Genomic DNA, 18,454 nt, shown 5'->3' with positions numbered 1-18,454 from the left:
ATTTGATGATCTTGAAGGCCTTCTCCAAACTAAATGATCCAGTGATTTAGATTGGATATTGGGAAGTTCTTTACTATGAGGGTGGTTGCACACTGCAACAGGTTGCCCAGAAAGGTGACTCTACAGACATTCAAGTCAGGTTTGATGGGGCTCTGAGAAACCTGATCTAGGTGGGGACGTCCCTGCTTACTGAAGGGGGGTTGGGCTAGATGACCCTTAAAGGTCCCTTCCAATACAAACCATTCTATGATTATTAGGTAGGAAATCTGTGTATGGGCAAAAAGGGCAGAGATACCAGCCCTCAGTGAAGGCAGACAATGGGGTCTGATGTCTTTTGGCAAGGGGTTGGACTGTCCTTCCAGCTCTCCAGAATCATTCCTGCATGCTTCACTGCAAGGCTAGAAACATTTCTAAGTTGCTATCTTAATAACCTCACCAGGAAGCCTAAGCTCAGTCAGCACACGTATTCCGGGGTTCTCTCCACAATCTGGGTTTAATAAAGCCACACTAATAGCATGGAACTGGGTAACCACATTTAATTATCCAATGTAACATTTCCCTACCACAGTCATTTATCACTCCTGATAATGTTTCAAAACCTGGTTCAGACAGCTACAGTACAAGACAGTCATCAAACAGCAGGGTCTTGGCTCTGTGATGATCTTGCTGACAAACACCACAGTACATACAGTATTTTAAAGGTCTTATTATCCAGGAGAAGTCCCATTATACTCCACATAAAGGAGAAGGGATGTAGGGTATGTTTCTAAAGGCTGGAGATTTTAAGTTAGCAGCAGCAGTAGTAAATCAATGAGAAAGTATGGTTGCAGTTCAAGAGCTATGGTGCAACTACTCTACAGGCGTAAAGATAAATCCTCTCAGAGGATTTCACAAACTACTCTCAGAGTCAGGAGCTTCTGCCTCCTCTAAGCATCCTCCACCTTCCTCCAAGAACTACTACAGAGACACAAAACCAAAATGCATCTGCTAAATTCATCTTAGCTTAGTCCTCATGCCCATAAATGTTGCATCCAAACCATAAATCAGTTCAAGCAGATAATCTGAGATGAGATATAAACAGGTGGGGCCAGGATGCTGCATGGCCATGGTCTTAGTGCACACCATGTTTTACCATGTTTCATTTGACAAGTCTCTGTTGTCAAGAAGCTCCTCTGATCACAGAAGCCCAGAATGGTGGGGGTTGGAAGGGACCTCTGGAGACCATCCAGTCCAATTCCCCTGCAGGGGCACCCAGAGTAGCTTGCCCAGGATCACAATGTCCAGCTGGGTTTGGAAGTTATCCAGAGGAGACTCCACAACCTCTCTGGCAGCCTGCTCCAGGGCTCCAGCACCCTCAAAATAAAGTTCCTCCTTATGTTTAGCTGGAACATCCTGTGTGTCTGTTGCCTCTTGTCCTATCACTAGACACCACAGAGAAAAGTCTGGCCCCATCCTCCTGACACCCTTTAGCAATTCATAAGCATTAATGAGATCCCTTCTCAGGCTGCTCTTCTCCAGGCTCAACAGCCCTAGGGCTCTCAGCCTTTCCCCCTCACAGAGATGATCTAGGCCCCTCAGGATCTTTGTAGTTTCCACTGGACTCTCCCCAGTAGTTCCTTGATGCCAGAGGTGACTCCCTCTGACCTAAAGAGTAACTTCTTAGAAACACCATGACTCTTCTGTACAAATTACTGCACTTTTGAGAATTCACCCAACTAGTGGCACTGACCATTGGAAAGTCTGAGGTTTAATCCTGGCACTCTGAGCAGTCTTGGGTGAATCACTTCAGCTGTGATTTTTAGAGGAGCCAAAGGGAAGTAGACACCCAAAGTCAATCAAAGCTCACATGGGATTTGTGCAACTAAGTCCTTTTCAAAACAGCCTTAAACCTTTTGGCTGGATCTCTCCAGCTGTAAAGTGAGGATAATAACCCCTCTTACATCATAGGGAGGCTGTTATGTACATTAATGAGATAATGCTCATAAAGCACTTTGAAGGTGAAAAGTGCTACACTGGGATCAGAGCTGTTGTGATATTTTAAGTGAAATCTCAGGGTTTCAAGATTGTAACGAAAGCGAGTTCGTATTTCAGAGTAGCACTCTATAAAACCCAGTTTGGAAACGTTTTCATTTAGAGAAGGAGGAGGAGAATGGGCTGAAAAAAAGGTTCTAAATAAAATTTAGCCCACCTATAATTTAATAATAGTCAAACTGATTTTTTTTTGATTTGTAAAAACAATTTACTGCTGGGCTTAGACCCTGAATGCCAAGTTTCAGCCCACAGAGATTTTTTTTCTTTAATGGCTGAGTTATAAACCCTTGAAAAATGCTGACAGCCCCTTTACTATAGCAGCACTAGCGGGTGCCCTATAATGAACTTTTAAATGACTTGAGATAATATCTGGAAAGCCAAGCCTGAAATATATTTCTGGGTTTGAGCCATTGCCAAGGCAAACACAACACATCATAAGTCATCTTCTTGATTCTAAGCACATAAATTGGAGACACTGCATATAAAATCCAAATATTAGGTATCCCTTCATGGCCAAAGGTTTTGGCTGGTTTGATGTTACAGAATAGCAGCAGCTGTGCGAGGACGAAATGTAGCAAGAAAACCCTTTGTGTGTGTGTGTGTGTGTGTGCGCGCGCCTGTGTGTGTGTGTGTCTGTGTTTCCACAGCTCTGTCTTGACATTGTTAAATAGGAGCCTGCTCAGTCGTAATAAATCCTGAAGTATTCTACTACTTTTAAGTAGAACCCAGGTGGCTTTCAAAATAAAAGCTCGTCCTCTCTGGCCCAGGAATGTTAATCTCCTCTGTGACCACATGGTTACTCTGTCTTAAATTACCAAAGACACATCTTAGAGCAGTAACACCCTCTTTACTTGGAGGAGGATTTTGCTAGCCACAGAGGGACCTTTTTCCCCCCAAGCACTGTGTGTGTTGTGTGGTTCTGGTTTCACTGGGTGTTTAAAGAGCAATGGGGATGCAGGATTAAACCTCGAAACATTGATTTTATGAGAAGAATTGTTGATTTGTTTATCCTTTTCTTTATTCCCTTCTAGTCTTTCGGAACAGTTAAAGAAAAGCTAAAATTAAAGTCTCCATTCCAATCATCACAAGCCTGAGAGCAGCTCTAATCCAGGTGCAAGAGAGTTTGGTGTACCAAGTTACTTAGAAACACAGAATCACAAAATGGTTTGGTTTAGAAGGGACTTGTGAAGGTCACCTAGCCCAACTCCTCCACAGTAAGCAGGGATATCTTCAACTTCATAGAATCACCATTGTGATAGGAAAAGACCTCTAGGAGTGGGTCCAACCTTTGTCCTAACAGCACCACAGCCATCAAAGCACATCCCATTTTAGATGTGTAACAACACACTTCTCTGAAAAGGAACATCTCCAGGCCTTTTCTCAAGGAAACCTGCAGCTGTGGGGACACTGTTTCCAGCTGCTGGAGATCAAATTTAATTCCAGGTATGAAAGTTCAAACCTACATTACAGCATGAAAAGAAACAAACTGACCTGACTGGAGTAAGGCAGCTGGGACACCAGTCTTGCAGGATGCTTATTGCATTTATCTTTTGGCACCAAAAAGTTTAGCAGCTCACTGGTTCTTTGTCACACATTGGCAAAGAGAAAGGCAAAAAGTGTCCTGGAGAGTGACTGCAAGATAGATGCATTTCAGTGATTGGTAATCTAAAAAGTTGATGATCTTTGTTGAAGAAAAGAGCCTGTGAGACACATCAGGGGGTCTGACAGAATCTGATTTAAGACGCTAGCCCAAAAAGATGCATTTTCATAAAATCGTAGAATTGTTTCATCTGAAAAAGACCTTTAACATCATTGATTCCAACCATGAACCCAGCACTACCAAGTCTGCTGCTAAACCATGTTCCTCAACACCACATCTAGACATCTTTTAAAGACCTCCAGGGATGATGACTCAACCACTTTGTTTTCATTCATTTCAGAGCTTTGAATTAGCCCAGTCTGATGCTACACTTGGACGTGCCCTGTACTTGCATGTATTGGCACCACCACTGAGCTCAGATTGTTGGATGTTTTCTACATGAAATTGTTCTCTTCAGAGAAAGTCAACAACGTGGAGCCCACCCAGCCTGAAGATGCTGGAGTGGCATATTGAGTGTTCCATATGTTCCATCAACTTGAGTTTTAACCTGAAGAAGGAACCAGCAGGATTTTTGGCTGAAGTATGGCGACAGACAGGGCACTGCTCAGTTGGATAAAGCATTAACCATTGATTGCTTGATCTGCCCAGAACTCACAAAGGAAGACAACTCCCAGCAGGTCCAATCAACAGACTCTTGTTATCAAAAGGGGCAAAAAGGAAGACTCCAGACTGAAATGTCACTTATTTTAAACAAATAAAAGTAGAGCAACAGAGGGAAAAAAAGGATACCCATGATTTGGCAATTCACATGAAGAATATCACATCTGAAGATTATCAGAGTTGAAGAATTCCAGAAAATCAAGTAGAAATACTCAATACCAACTGTCTTGGGACAAAAGGAAGTGCTCTTCTGCTTTTGCTTGCCCGGTTTATTTCCAAACAAGTTTCTCCACTCAATTTGGGATCTATGCTGTAGCTTTGTGTTGGGCTTTCTCCTCCCAGATACTATCTAGAGGGTTTAGTCCCACCCAAGGGTAATTTACTGAGCTGAGGTAGGCTGAGCACTGCCCAAGGCTTTACAGCTTTTCAGATGTCCATGGGTGACACTCACTGCATTTGGGATTCACATAATTAATTACTCCTTTTGGACAATTAGCGGCTTAGGGACTGCCCTGGGCCACAGGGAAGGGAAGGCTTGAGGGGAAAAGCAGAGCACAGAGGCTCATGGACTTTTAAAATCTGGAGCTGAGCACCTGAATCCCACTGCTTTTAGACAGGAACTGGACAACTCACTGCCCTTTATGGCAAAGTGAATTCTTAATATGCATCTGATGGTCCACATCTGCCTCTCCTTTTCTGAGTCAACTTTCAGGTTTCAGGACAGATGTCTCAGTGACAGCTTTGACACTCTAATCTGGCAAGGGGAAATGAAGCTTTTCTTTACTCAGGAACCAGTTTTATAGCACAAGTAGGAAGCCTCTAAATTTTATCACATAAAAAAAAAAAAAAGAAAAAGAGAAAAGTGATTTGAAATAGGTAAACAAATGTCCACATCCAGCTATAAACCCAACTACTGAAAACCATCAAGGGATTTTGTTGTCACTTTAGAAGCTGCTCTGCAGTAAAGAGCCACATCGAAAAACTCAAGCCATTAAAGGAAGGGTGTATAGAAAGGTATGTGCCTTAAGATTAATGCTGCAGAGCCAAAGAAAAGCTGTTATTTCTGACATTTTGACATAGCATCACTTTAGGATCTGGTTCTTATTAGCCTTTTCTGTGCCTTTTAAAGGGCTTTTTTCCTTTCTTTAAAAAAAAAACAAACCCAAACTAAAAACAAAAACAACCAACACCCAAAAATGTCAGGAAATTTGGAACAGAAACTTACAATAAAACACGTCCCTTGACCCTCTGATCTATCAATCTTTCAAATAAAGATAGCTGGATGCGCCAGGGAAAGATTATTATATATAGCTACCTTATGTATAATGGGCAGATATTCACTGAAGTTATATATAAAAATTCAAGTTGTGAAAAAAAAATATCCATTTTGTGAAGGATTTTTTTTTCCTTTGCCATGAAGGCCCAAATGTTAACTCAGGGTGGTTTCTCTTCCAGGTTGTGTTCTGTGACCTTCAAATTTCACACCCTGTATTATTTATAAATGAGACATTCAAGAAACACAAATTCTCAAATAAAAACCTACACTCTGTCAGTGGAAAAGCAAACAAAAGGAGCTAATGTACTGTGGCTAAAAAAATTTTCAAACAAAGTAGTGGTAATTTACTGCCTCGCCACTAAACGGGACCCCACAAATAGAATCAGGATCCTGAGACCCCATCAGGGGAACCTGATTTACCAAATATCCCCCAGATAATAAAGGAAAATAAAAAAGGTAAATTGTGCATGAATGTGAAAGCTGTAATTCTTCCCCTTTCACCACGTGTATCAAATTCACATCCCATCATTTCAAAGGAAAATCTGGAAATCTCTAAAGAACTGGAGCTCAAGCTAGGAAGCCTCCATCCACCTGGTTTTCTCCACATTTGGTTTTGTTTATGTTTTTTAAGATGTAGTTTGCCTAAGAGTCAAGTTCTCCCTGGGCCATCGGAAAGATTTTCCCTCTAAGAACTTATAGCCAAGTTATATCCCTGCCTGGGAAGACCTTCCAAGGCCACAGCTTTAGCCTGGATTTGTTACTAAGGATGGAAAGGCTTGCTTCTCCCCTCAGGAAGTTTCCAGACCCAGTGGGTTCATCAGTAGCATATACCCATCAGGACGCTCTGCAGCCCTTTCTATGCTCCATGGCCTCCTATTGTTGTCGCTGCTGCGCCATTCACGCTGCCAGGGGATGATTTGCCTACACAATGATCTCCAAGAAGATAATGACACACAGTCCCTCTCGCAGGGCAGTGGAGCAAATACTGCAGCTCACCCATCCCCTCTTCTCATAAAATCATAGAAACATGGAATGGTTTGGCTTGGAAGGGACCTTAAAGATCAGCTAGTTCTAACCCCCCACCACGGGCAGGGACTAGACCATGGGCCTTCCAGTAGACCAGGCTGCTCAAGGCCTCATTCAACCTGGCCTTGAACACCTTCAGGGAGGGGGCATCCACAGCCTCCCTGGGCAGCCTGTTCCAGTCTCTCACCAGCCCCACTGGAAAGAATTTCTCTCTCGTGTCTAGTGTAAATTTTCCCTCCTCAAGCTTCAATCCATTCTTTTAGGCCTTCCACAGTAAAGGCCTTCCACATTTTCTGCTTTGGATCTCCAGGTGATCCTTGGATTGATCTGCCTTGGAATACTCAAGGCTAAATCCCTGCTTAACCTTAAACCATTGAGTGATCTGGGGTGCATTTTGTGAAATCCTGACTCTTGCTGGCAAGCCTTCCAGGGAACGTGGCTTTCTGTGTAACTCCTGCAGCACTGCAAAGTGCTGCTGCGGTGGTGACTGCAAGGTCTGTGCCACACAAAGAGACTGTGAGCGGTAGGGAGCTTGAAGCCCAGGCCCGGGATTGTGCATATCTGGAAATGAAAATGGTTCCCTGAATAATTCTAAGGTTTTATACTTGCTTGCCAAAGCAGATAAGCCATGGAAAGGGAAAGGAAAATAGCATCTGCAAAACCTCACCTTAATAGGTTTTCTTTGGAAACTGAAGGGCCAAGTGAAGAGCTTGAGGGAGCAGCAATAACGTGCTGCACCCCAGCACTGGTATCCTCAGCTCTGGCTCAGCCAGAGCCAGGACATGTCCTTGTGCATGGTCAGGGAGCTGCCAGGAGGAAGCACACTCCTGAGGAAGTTGCAGGTGGGCATGGTGGGGTCTGGGAGGACCTGATCAGGGGAAGGCACAGTGATAGAATCATTCTTTTATCAGTCCCTTAGAGAATCCTGTTCAATGAATGTCCATTGAAGCTGAATTCTACTCACAGTTAAAAGAAAACAATATTTCAAAGCTGACTCTTTCTCAGCAGACTCCAATATTATTTTTGCCTAAGGATGAAAAGTTCCCAGACAATTCCTCCACTGTACCAGATGTAAATAGGCTCTCAGGCAAATTCAAGCCTATCCATTTCTTTGTAAATAAACCAAGGTCTGACAGAAGGAAAAGTCCCCAGGCAGCTTTGGACAACAGAAGCAGCTGAGTGAAGGGCTCTTCACCTTTTTTAATAAGGATCAGGGAAAAGAAGAGCTCATGGTCAGTCAAAAGCTTCTCAGAGAAAGAGCTGGAGCAGGAATTTGTCCCATGGCATAAGTGAAGAAAGGGGAAGCAATGCACAGGCAAAGAGAAATGAGAAACCAGTGGTGTCTTCTCCTTGGTATCACAGGATCACAGGATGTTAGGGGTTGGAAGGGATCTCCAGAGATCACCAAGTCCAACCCTGAGACCAACATTGAGTCCAAGTGACAAGAGAAAGAAGAAATAGACTCAAGTTGCACCAGGAGAGGTTTAGTTTGCCTATTAGGAAAAAATAGGAAACACAGTGGTCAGGCATTGGAACAGGCTGCACAGGGAGGTAGTGGAGTCACTGTCCCTGGAGGTGTTCAAAAACCATGTATACATGGCACTCTGGGACATGGTTTAATGGCAACAGTGGTGTCAGGTCAACAGTTGGACTTGACCTTAGAGGTTTTTTCCAACCAAAATGATTTTATGATTCTATGCCTTAAACAATAAGAAGAAAAAAAGGGGGGGAAATGCCTTGATCCTTCATGCTCTGGTGCACCACAGGAAGAATTACACTCAAGAATGAAGCACGGACCCTAAAAGGCAGCACCACCTAGTCCTGGTTTCATCTGTGTGGTGGGTTGAAACTTCCCCCCCAGCATTAACTTTACCAGACCAACTCAGTTAGAAGCAAATGAAGGCTTTTTTTGTCTCGCCTAAGGTCTCACCTATTGCCACTGCCAACATCAATCAGTTTCTGGGTAAGAAAATTGCTTTAAGCCACCGTGAGCAAATGGCCATGCCAAGGTTAACTGTCAGGGGTAGTTACAGATCCTGGTGCAATGGGGCCATGTAAGAGCTCCCAAGGCCAGGGACTTCTCTGAGCCTCATGAAGTGGTGAGCTATAGTCCTCACTGGACATTTCCCACCCACAAGGCTCCATCAGCTTGAGGGAAATCTCAACCACCAACGAGGAGGTGAAAGGCTTCACAGCCTGCCACAGACCCCCCGAGATGGACCTTTCCCTACCTCCAGAGCCCCATTTTCCCCTACAGTTCACCTATTTCTCTTCATATCATTAAATATTTCTTGGATCACATTTTCATTTCTCCTTTCCCCTCACGGAATTCCCTCAGCACACCACAACTTCCCAGTCAGAAAAGAGAGAGAAACACTCCTAGCTAAATCTCCCCTGTTTTAGAAGTGATTATTTTTGTATTTTTTATGCAGAGTTTGTTTGTTTTTTTAAGGTTTTGGTGAGAAACCACCTCCTCCCTCCCATCAATCGTTGCTTTCAACAGCTCTTCACGGGTGGCTGCGTCTCTTTTAAATTCATTTCCTGTTAAAAAGAATAAACAGGCAACTGTTTAATGCTGTCGATTTAGCTTATTTAATAGAAATTGAAACCTGAATAGGGCTCAGTTGTAAGATAATGGCTGCAGAAGTCTCCAAGCTAGGCAAAGCACCCTATTAAGTAATTATTTCAAAATGCAGAGTATGGTAGGAGCTGTTCCTCCTTTCCAAACTCAAGAGACACAGTGGAGGAAGAGATGTTCATTTCCAAAAGGCAGCAGGTAAGAGTTGGAGCCACTTAAAGTGGACAGCCATTTAATTGAGAAATTTGGCTGGAAACCACTTTCATGTGGTAAACTTAATAAGCTTTAAAATGAGTTTTACTGGGATGCCTGTGTGACCTCATGGCTGACTGCAGCAAAGACATGTGGATGTTGATTTCTTGCAATGCTTGTTTGTGAAAGAAATGGAAATTAAGTGCAAGCCTAATTTTCTCCTCTGAGGTTTCAGCTCCCCTAGTCAGTGTGAGCTGCAGTATATTTGGATTTATAGAAAGGAGAGTTTCAAAGACCTTCAGTAGAACCAGCAGCTCCCACATTAAAGCCCCTGCTTCTTTCCTAGACAAGACAAAACGTGTGTGCCTTACTTTGCTCTAGGCACATGGGGAGAATCCACCCTTCTGACTAAGCTTTTTGGGCAGCAAGCACATTTTAATCACATATGTAAATCCGTCTTGAGGTGTGCAAGCTCACAGCAGTCTAAATGCTAATTCAGCCCCAGCTAAGGGGCTGGTAATCCCCCAGGAACGCAGGATGGAGCCCAGTCAGTGGTAATTGCCACATTCCAGGTGGATTAGAAGCCTTTAACTTCATTTTACCTGTTTCTGACAATTTAGGTCAGGAACAGGTGCCATGGAAATAACATGGAAAAGGGTTTAATGACTAATGCAGAGGTCAGGCTCAGCGCTGGCACAGAAAGTGTGAGTTTAGCTTGAAGCAGTAAGATGAGTCAATGGCCAGGATGGTGGCAGTCACACTAAGTTTTACCTCAACTAGCTCTGGAGCTGCTGCTCTCTGACAGAGCATGAGCCAGGGTGGGACATATGAACTCTGGATGATACAAACAGGAGTGCAGAGTACTTTGAAGAAAGTAGATGTCAAAGGAGGTAGGGAGTCCATGCTGGCACCAAGCACCTTTCTCTGTTCCCTAGCTATGTAAGTCAAACCAAGGTTCTGGAGAGTGCCCATCTGAGGCAGAGGGTAGCAAAAAAAAAAGAAGAGTATTTCCACTATCAGCTGAGAAAAAACTTAACCAAAATATGGGTTTAAAATCACCCTGGTCATAAGAAGCCACAGGACCAACACAAAACCTCCCATTAGGAATAATAACAAAGAGCTTACTGGGGGCTATTTTTCAGCACAGGTCAGATACAATTTACAGTGAAGAAGGGCAAAGAGGCTGGTGAAAGGTCTAGAGCATAAGTGTTGTGAGGAGCAGCTGAGAGAACTGGGGTTGTTCAGCCAGGAGACAAGCAGGCTGAGGGGAGACCTGCCTCTCTACATCTCCTTGGTGGACATGGAGGGAAACGTTGTATCAAAGGATGAGGAAAAGGCAGAGGTACTTAACACCTTCTTTGCCTCAATTTTTACTAGCAGGACAGAATGTCTTCCAGACAGCTGGCAGAAGGAGCCAGGGAGCTGCATAGTTTCCCTATGTTCCAGGAGCAGGTAGTTGGAGCTCTCCTCAGGCACTTGGATCCCCACAAGTCCATGGGACTGGATGGGATCCATCCTAGGGTGCTGAGAGAGCTGGCAGATGAGCTGGCCAAGCCGCTCTCCATCATTTTCATCAGTCCTGGCTCACTGGAGAGGTCCCAGATGACTGGAAACTGGCCAATGTGATGCCCATCCACAAGATGGGCTGGAAGGGGGAACCAGGGAATTACAGACCTGTCAGCCTGACCTCAGTGCCAGGCAAGACTATAGAACAGGTCATCCTGAGTGCAATCACACAGCACTTAGAGGATGGCCAAGGGATCAGGCCTAGCCAGCATGGATTTAGGAAGGGCAGGTCCTGCCTGACCAACCTGATCTCCTTCTATGATCAGGTGACCCACCTGGTAGATGTGGGGAGGCCTGTGGATGTAGTCTACCTGGACTTCAGCAAGGCCTTTGACACCGTCCCCCACAGCAAAATCCTGGCCAAACTGTCAGCCCATGGCTTGGACAGCAGCACTCTGCACTGGGTCAGAAGCTGGCTGGAGGGCTGAGCCCAGAGAGTGGTGGTGAATGGTGCCACATCCAGCTGGCAGCCAGGTACTAGTGGTGTGCCCCAAGGATCAGTGCTGGGCCCCATCCTCTTTAACATCTTTATTGATGATCTGGATGAGGGCATTGAGTCCATCATCAGTAAATTTGCTGATGACACCAAGCTGGGGACAGGAGTTGATCTGCTGGAGGGTAGAGAGGCTCTGCAGAGAGACCTTGACAGGCTGGACAGATAGGCAGAGTCCAACGGCATGAGATTTAACACATCCAAGTGCCAGGTTCTACACCTTGGCCACAGCAACAGTGCTGCAGGCTTGGGTCAGAGTGGCTGGAGAGCAGCCAGGTAGAGAGGGACCTGGGGTTACTGGTTGATGGTAGGCTGAACATGAGCCTGCAGTGTGCCCAGGTAGCAAATAAAGCCAATGGCATCTTGGCCTGCATCAGGAGCAGTGTGGCCAGCAGGTGCAGGGAGGTCATTCTGCCCCTGTACACTGCACTGGTGAAGCCACACCTTGAGTACTGTGTCCAGTTCTGGGGCCCTCAGTTCAGGAAGGATGTTGACTTGCTGGAACGAGTCCAGAGAAGGGCAACAAAGTTGGTGAGGGGTTTGGAACACAAGCCCTATGAGGAGAGGCTGAGGGAGCTGGAATTGCTTGGCCTGGAGAGGAGAAGACTCAGGGGTGACCTTATTGCTCTCTACAACTACCTGAAGGGAAGTTGTAGACAGACAGATGTTGGTCTCTTCTCCCAGGTAGCCAGTACCAGAACAAGAGGACACAGTCTCAGGCTGCACCAGGGGAGGTTTAGGTTGGGTGTTAGGAAGAAGTTCTGCACAGAGAGAGTGATTGCCCATTGGAATGGGCTGCCCAGGGAGGTGGTGGAGTCACCGTCATTGGAGGTGTTCAGGAGGAGACTTGATAGGGTGCTTGGTGCCATGGGTTAGTTGTTTAGGTGGGTTGGATTGGTTGATGGATTGGATGTGATGATCTTGAAGGTCTCTTCCAACCTGGTTTATTATTCTATTCTATTCTATTCTATTCTATTCTATTCTATTCTATTCTATTCTATTCTATTCTATTCTATTCTATTCTATTCTATTCTATTCTATTCTATTCTATTCCATTCCATTCCATTCCATTCCATGCTATTCTATGCTATGCTATGCTATGCTATTCTATATTCTATATTCTATATTCTATATTCTATTCTACTCTATTCTATCTCGCTGAAAGAAGGCTGGACCCAGGTGGCTGTTTGTCTGTTTGCTCAAGGAATGAGCAATAGGATGAGAGGAAATGGCCTCAAGGGGAAATTTGGATTGGACATAAGGAAAAATGTCCTCATGGAAAGAGTTGTCAAAGTCCTGGAACAGGCTGCCCAGGACAGTGGTGGAGTCCCCATCCTTGAAGCGATTTAAAAACCACGTAGATGTGGTGCTGAGGGACATGGTTTTGTGGTGACCTGGCAGCGCTGGGTTAACAGTTGGACTTGATGATTTTAAAGGTCTTTTCCCATCTAAACAATTCTATGATTCTACAAAACACATTCTCTTCAAGATCTCTTCTGCACCTGCCCCTCCATCTAGGTTTTGGTTGGAGGCACACAGCTTTCTCTCCAACGTATGGCCATCTGTGGGCACTTCACCAATTGTACCTTTGGGCTCACAGTGGAGAACAAAGAATATATCACTGATGACCTGCAAAAGGTATTTCCACCACTTCAACAAAGTGTGACCCTATCTTTTGTGATCCTGGGGTGGGTTGCTAGAGAAAAATCAACCCTCTAGTTAGTCAAGGCTGTCTGTCACGGATATTGGAAGAGGCCTGAATAAAGGTTGTCCAATTGCCTTGTCTCTGGCTTTTCCTAACTTCTAAGCATTCTGGCTTTGTGGCCTTAGCTTGCCTTTTCTAGGCCACTTATTTAGTTCTTACGTTTTGAAAAACCACACAAACTGTCAAACAAATAAAGAGACAGGCAGACATCCTGTTTGAGGGAATCACCACTCTCTTCTCCACTGCCCTGGGATGTGCCCTGAGCACAGCCCAGACCTGTGGCCCTGCCACGGGCACCTGGATGAATCACTGCAGTGGGATAAGACACCCATTCTGTCAACACCTTCTTTCAGCAGTTTGCTGTGAACTGGGAATTCTCTGCTGAATGACAACATGTTTTTCTCCCTTTCCCACCAGCAAGCACGAGCCCTTCAATTTGCATCTTCTCCAATGTGTCTTGGATCACAGAAAGTCCTGCTCCTTCCCTGATGGGAAGACAGATGTGAAAGACTCAACCTTGCCTTAAAGTATTCAGAACTACATAATCTTGTCATATTTAAGCACAGAGAACATATTTATGCATAAACATAAAACATTATGAACACATGTTCATAAAAAAACATCCACAAAACACAGACAACGACATGTGGGAAAACCATCTGTGGTGGAATATTGCTATGGGAAACTTCAGCCTAAACAGTTAATGGTTGGCAAAGATAGAGACAAATCAGAAGAGTGGTTGACAAATTGCACAGTTGGGGTGGCTGACAGTACATCCATAGAATCATAAAATGGTTTGGGTTGGAAAGGACCTTAAAGATCATCCTGTTCCAACATCCCTACCGTAGGCAGGGACACCTTCCACTAGACCAGGTCGCTCAAAGCCTTATACAGCATGGCCTTGAACAGTCCCAGGGAAGGGGCATCCACAGCTTCTCTGGGCAGCCTGTTCACTGCCTCACCACCCCTGCAGCAAAGAATATCTTCCTAATACTTAATGCAAATCTCCCCATAAGATTTGTCATGACAAACCATGATAATTTGCCTCCTTCCCCACAAGGGTTACCTTAGAAGCATTTCAAAGACAAGACTGACCCAGGAGCCATTGCCTTGTGGGGAGGGCTAGAGGAAGCTCAGCAGTTTGGCTTAAGTAATTGGTAATGCCTAATTTCCAAAAGGAAGGGGAATGAGAAATCACCCTTTTTTCCCCCACTAGATACCCTTTGGAGAGCTCCAACTCACACATAATCACCACCTGCAAATGGATTTCCCCCCTCTGTTAATTTAAAGCCTCCACATTTCATAATAAAACACATTGAGGCAAACTGACCGCCTGACGCTTGTTAAGTCTGAGTTCAAATCCCAAGATCCACCAGACAAAATGTCAAGCAGTTCATAAACTAACAGAACTCACATCTTGAAATATTTTTTTTTTACCACATGGAACATTTTACTGGTACAAAAATGAGAGCAGCGTTCTCCAGAAATCACCAAACTGCATGGACTTAAATAATCACAAGGATTCTCTTCAATGCCCACGTCACCCCTTTCCTGGCTGATATGGATAAGTCAAGAAGAAGAATTGAGATTTTAAAATCTGATTTCGCATCTTTGTATTTTATTTCATGTCCACTTACCTTTATCTAATTCACTTGAGATGTTCCATGATGATGTAGGCATGAAATCAGCAACGAGGGATGAATTTGCTCCTGGAAGGGAAAAAAACAGAGAAAAAGTGGCTGTTAATAAGGGGAAAAATAGAAGAGAAAAAGGTGCTGCTAATATATTGAGTCTGTATCATCAGGAGAGCAAAAGACATTTATAAAGTCACTGTCACAGTAACAAAATTATTTGAAGAACAGCAGCTATTAAAGTGCAGACAAAGCTCTGTGGTGTGGCAGGCTGAGACATCTGGGCAGCAGAACCAGTAAAGTGGAAAAAGGCACAGGGCCAGCAGTGGGGTTTGTTTTGCAATCCTGTTGCTGGGAGGCCTTGTGTTAATTAAGCAGCCAATCTCCAAGATGTATTTTGGCCCACCTTAAAATCTCTCCACGAGTTTTATAGAGGTAGAATGACTCCTCAGTGTTACAGCTCAAGTATGATGAGGTTGCTGAAAGTGTTATCTATTAAGGTTTACAAGTGATTTTAATCCTGCAAACCCATGTGCATGAGAAGAGACACAGTTTATGCACTGGAATTAACAGGGCTACTTGTAAGAGAAATCTCCCTGCAACTCAAGGAAACATTCTTTCCAGAGTGATCTGAACATCAGCAGCCTTTTCTCATTGCTGTGAGATACTTTTCAAGAAGAAGATGAATAGTGACTTTAGTCTTCACTTATTGGATCATTTCAGTTGGAAGAGACCTTTAAGATCATCAAGTCCAACTAATAACCCAGCACTACCAAGTTCACCACTAAATCACATGACTCAGCACCACATCTCCATGGCTTTGAAACCCTTCCAGGGATGGTAACTCCATCACTGCCTGTTCCAAGGCTTGACAACTCTTTCCATGAAGAAATTTTTCCTCATGTCCAACCTAAACTTCTGCTGGTGCAACCTGAAGCCATTTCCTGCTGTCCTGTTGCTTGTTCCTAAGGGAAAGAAACCAAGTTCCACCTCGCTCCAACCTCCTTTGTTGTAGAGAGCCAGAAAGTCTCCCCTCAGCCTCCTTTTCTCCAGGCTGAACAACTCCAGTTCCCTCAGCTGCTCCTCACCAGATCTCTTCTCCAGACCCTTCACCAGCTTTATTGCCTTTCTCTAGACCTGTTCCAGCCCTTTTTTAACACACAACCAGACATACAGAGGACAGTGTTAATGGAACTGTCAGCATCCTTCCAGCCTCAGCTACAGGTCCTGGTAAAACACCTCATGGTATCTGAACATCAATGTTTTCATCGACCCTCTATACGAGGACTCTGGTGTGGAGCCCTTGCCACGTCCTAACAGTCTGTGGTGGCTGCATGAAGTGTCCATGATATGTTTGTTGGGCTTGCTGAGGGCCTGTGTGAAACCACATTCAGCATTTATAAATCCATTGTCGCATGCTGGGGGTGGAATTCCTCTCCTCCTGTACAACTGACCCACATGTGCCTTATAAAGCTCTTCAGACATCCAGGAAGTTCTCCTTTTGGAGTATGATCTCAGAGTCCACCTCCAGGGATTAATACACATTTACATGAGCTTTAGTGAGTGATGCTGGGCAGGGTGGGAAGTAGGGCTGTGCACATATTACATAGCATGGAAATGCAGTGCAGCTCCTAATTCCCTGTGTCCACCCAGCCTCTGGAAACCTGACCTCCAAAAGGAGGAGACCAATGCTGGCCTGGAGCCGTAGGTCTGAACGTGGGAGTGAATGAAAAACAAAACCACACAGTGATCAGTGTGTCAGTGCCTGATCTGAGCAAGATGATGGAAAGACTCACTACAAATTAACACCCTGCAGCCCAATCCTGCACCCTGTCTGGACACCCAGGGTGGGGGGATATAACTCAGTCCCATGGGTGTATAGTTCCTGTGTGAGCCTGCCTTGGCAAAGGGGCTGGACTTGATGATCACCAGAGGTCCCTTCCAACCCCTAACATTTGGTGATTCTGTGATAGTGAGGGCAGAGTTGCAATGCTGAGCATCAGCAAGATCCAGCCACGCAAAGATGTTCTGCTTTTATTTGCCCAGTTGGCAACTACTATATTTCACTAAAAGACCAGGAGAAAACTTGGTGCAAACACCAAGTCACAGCAATGCACGAAGCAGTTAAGTTCAGACACAGCCACTCCACTTGTTATAAATACTGCCTTTCTTAAAAGCCCACCTGGTAGCACTGCTTATTTAAGGCCCTGTCAAGTATTTCCAGTGTAAATACTGCATCTGAAGGCATCATAACTCACCTACAAACACAGTCCCTGCTCTGCAGGGCAGAAACCCTCTGATGGGGACAGATCCTCAACCCACATTAAATGGCATTGCTCACAAGCCAGCAGTGCCATCTGCTTACTCAAGATGAGATCTTGGTCCACCAGGTCCACCCCTCCTCATTCCTTACTTTTTAATGGTTGAGCGTCTTACCTAACCCAAATGTTAGGGACCATGCAGCTGAAAGATCTGCCAAGTTTAAGGAAAACAAAATGGTTTCAGTGCTAATATCACCTTTGTGGTGACCACAACCATCCAGGCAGCAGGACATTCTGGCTGATGGATTTGCTCTGAGACCAGAGTGGAGATGTGCAGTAGGTGAAAATCCCCAAATCACAGAATGCTAGGGGTTAGAAGGGACCTCTGCAGATCATCTAGCCCAAGACCCCTACTAAAGCAGGGTCACCCACCGAAGGCTGCATAGGACAGCATCCAGGTGGGTTTTGAATGACTCCAGAGAAGGAGACTCTACCACCTCTCTGAGTAGCCCTTTCCAGTGCTTCACCACCCTCAAAGTAAAGAAGGTCCTCTTCATGTTTAGATGGAAATTCCTGTGCTCAAGTTTGTGCCCATTATCTCCTGTCCTGTCACTGCACATACCACTGACTGGTCCCCATCCTACTGGCACCCATCTTTTAAGTATCTATAAGCACTGGTAAGATGCTCCCTCAGTCCTCTTTAGGCTAAAAAGCCCCAAGTCCCTCAGCCTTTCTTCATAAGAGAGATGTTCTAGTCCCCTAATCATCAAATGCAGACCAGGAGCTGGTTGGTACCAGAAAGAGGGATGCTTGACCTCTTATGGTTCCCCTGGGCTACTGACCTTCCATCATCCCTACCCCCAAAATGGCAGCTCCTGTAGGCTTGTGAGGAATGCCCTCTGAGACAAGGATCTGATGTCCTGTTGTCTCTCACCCATCCAGCTGAGACCAATCAGATTCATCTCAATGATCTTAGAGGTCTTTTCCAAACAAAACAATTCTATGATCTCTAATGTCCACAGGGCACCACCCAAACCCTTGAGCAATGAGTTGTGTCCTTGCCACTGCTTACACATTCAAGTGTTGCACTCAGCAGTATATTTTCTGTGAGTTAGCAGTTCACCTGGAAATGTTCTAGTATGAACCATATTCTGCCAGCAGTCAACACACCTTAATCACAACGAGAGAGAAACTACTAACAATACTATGACCCAGTCCAGTACTTTGCCATTTTAAACCCCACAGTGTTCATATTACTGCTTTTTAAAAAAACAGGCTCTGAAAGCATGGCTGTCAATCTTACAGGGGAGACATCCATCATCTGATCTACAGAAGAAACCACATCAGAAGACCAAACTTTACTATTTGTGAGATAGTTCTCCAGGCTGGTAACTGGTAACGTTCTGATATCCCTGAATTAAAGCTTCGATTTAAG

General features: G+C 44.7%; 1 protein-coding gene across 3 annotated transcripts in view; it reads right to left on the bottom strand.

The window, feature by feature from the left end:
- The window catches only part of ROR1 (receptor tyrosine kinase like orphan receptor 1), a 216,031-nt gene that overhangs the window by 55,549 nt on the left and 142,028 nt on the right, over positions 1-18,454 (bottom strand). For 2 of the 3 annotated variants that reach the window (XM_068140810.1, XM_068140812.1), the window contains exon 2: positions 14,765-14,836. In XM_068140810.1, the coding sequence (XP_067996911.1) occupies positions 14,765-14,836 (72 nt within the window). Of the gene's footprint in view, positions 1-3,522; positions 3,583-14,764; positions 14,837-18,454 lie in introns of those variants that run through there. The other variant, XM_068140811.1, reaches the window with a different exon arrangement.

The sequence above is a fragment of the Melanerpes formicivorus genome, unplaced genomic scaffold (assembly GCF_026170545.1).
Source record: "Melanerpes formicivorus ecotype bairdi unplaced genomic scaffold, bMelFor1.0.p_v2 SCAF_7, whole genome shotgun sequence".
Lineage (NCBI taxonomy): Eukaryota > Metazoa > Chordata > Aves > Piciformes > Picidae > Melanerpes > Melanerpes formicivorus.
This window is presented reverse-complemented; position numbering and strand designations above follow the sequence as displayed.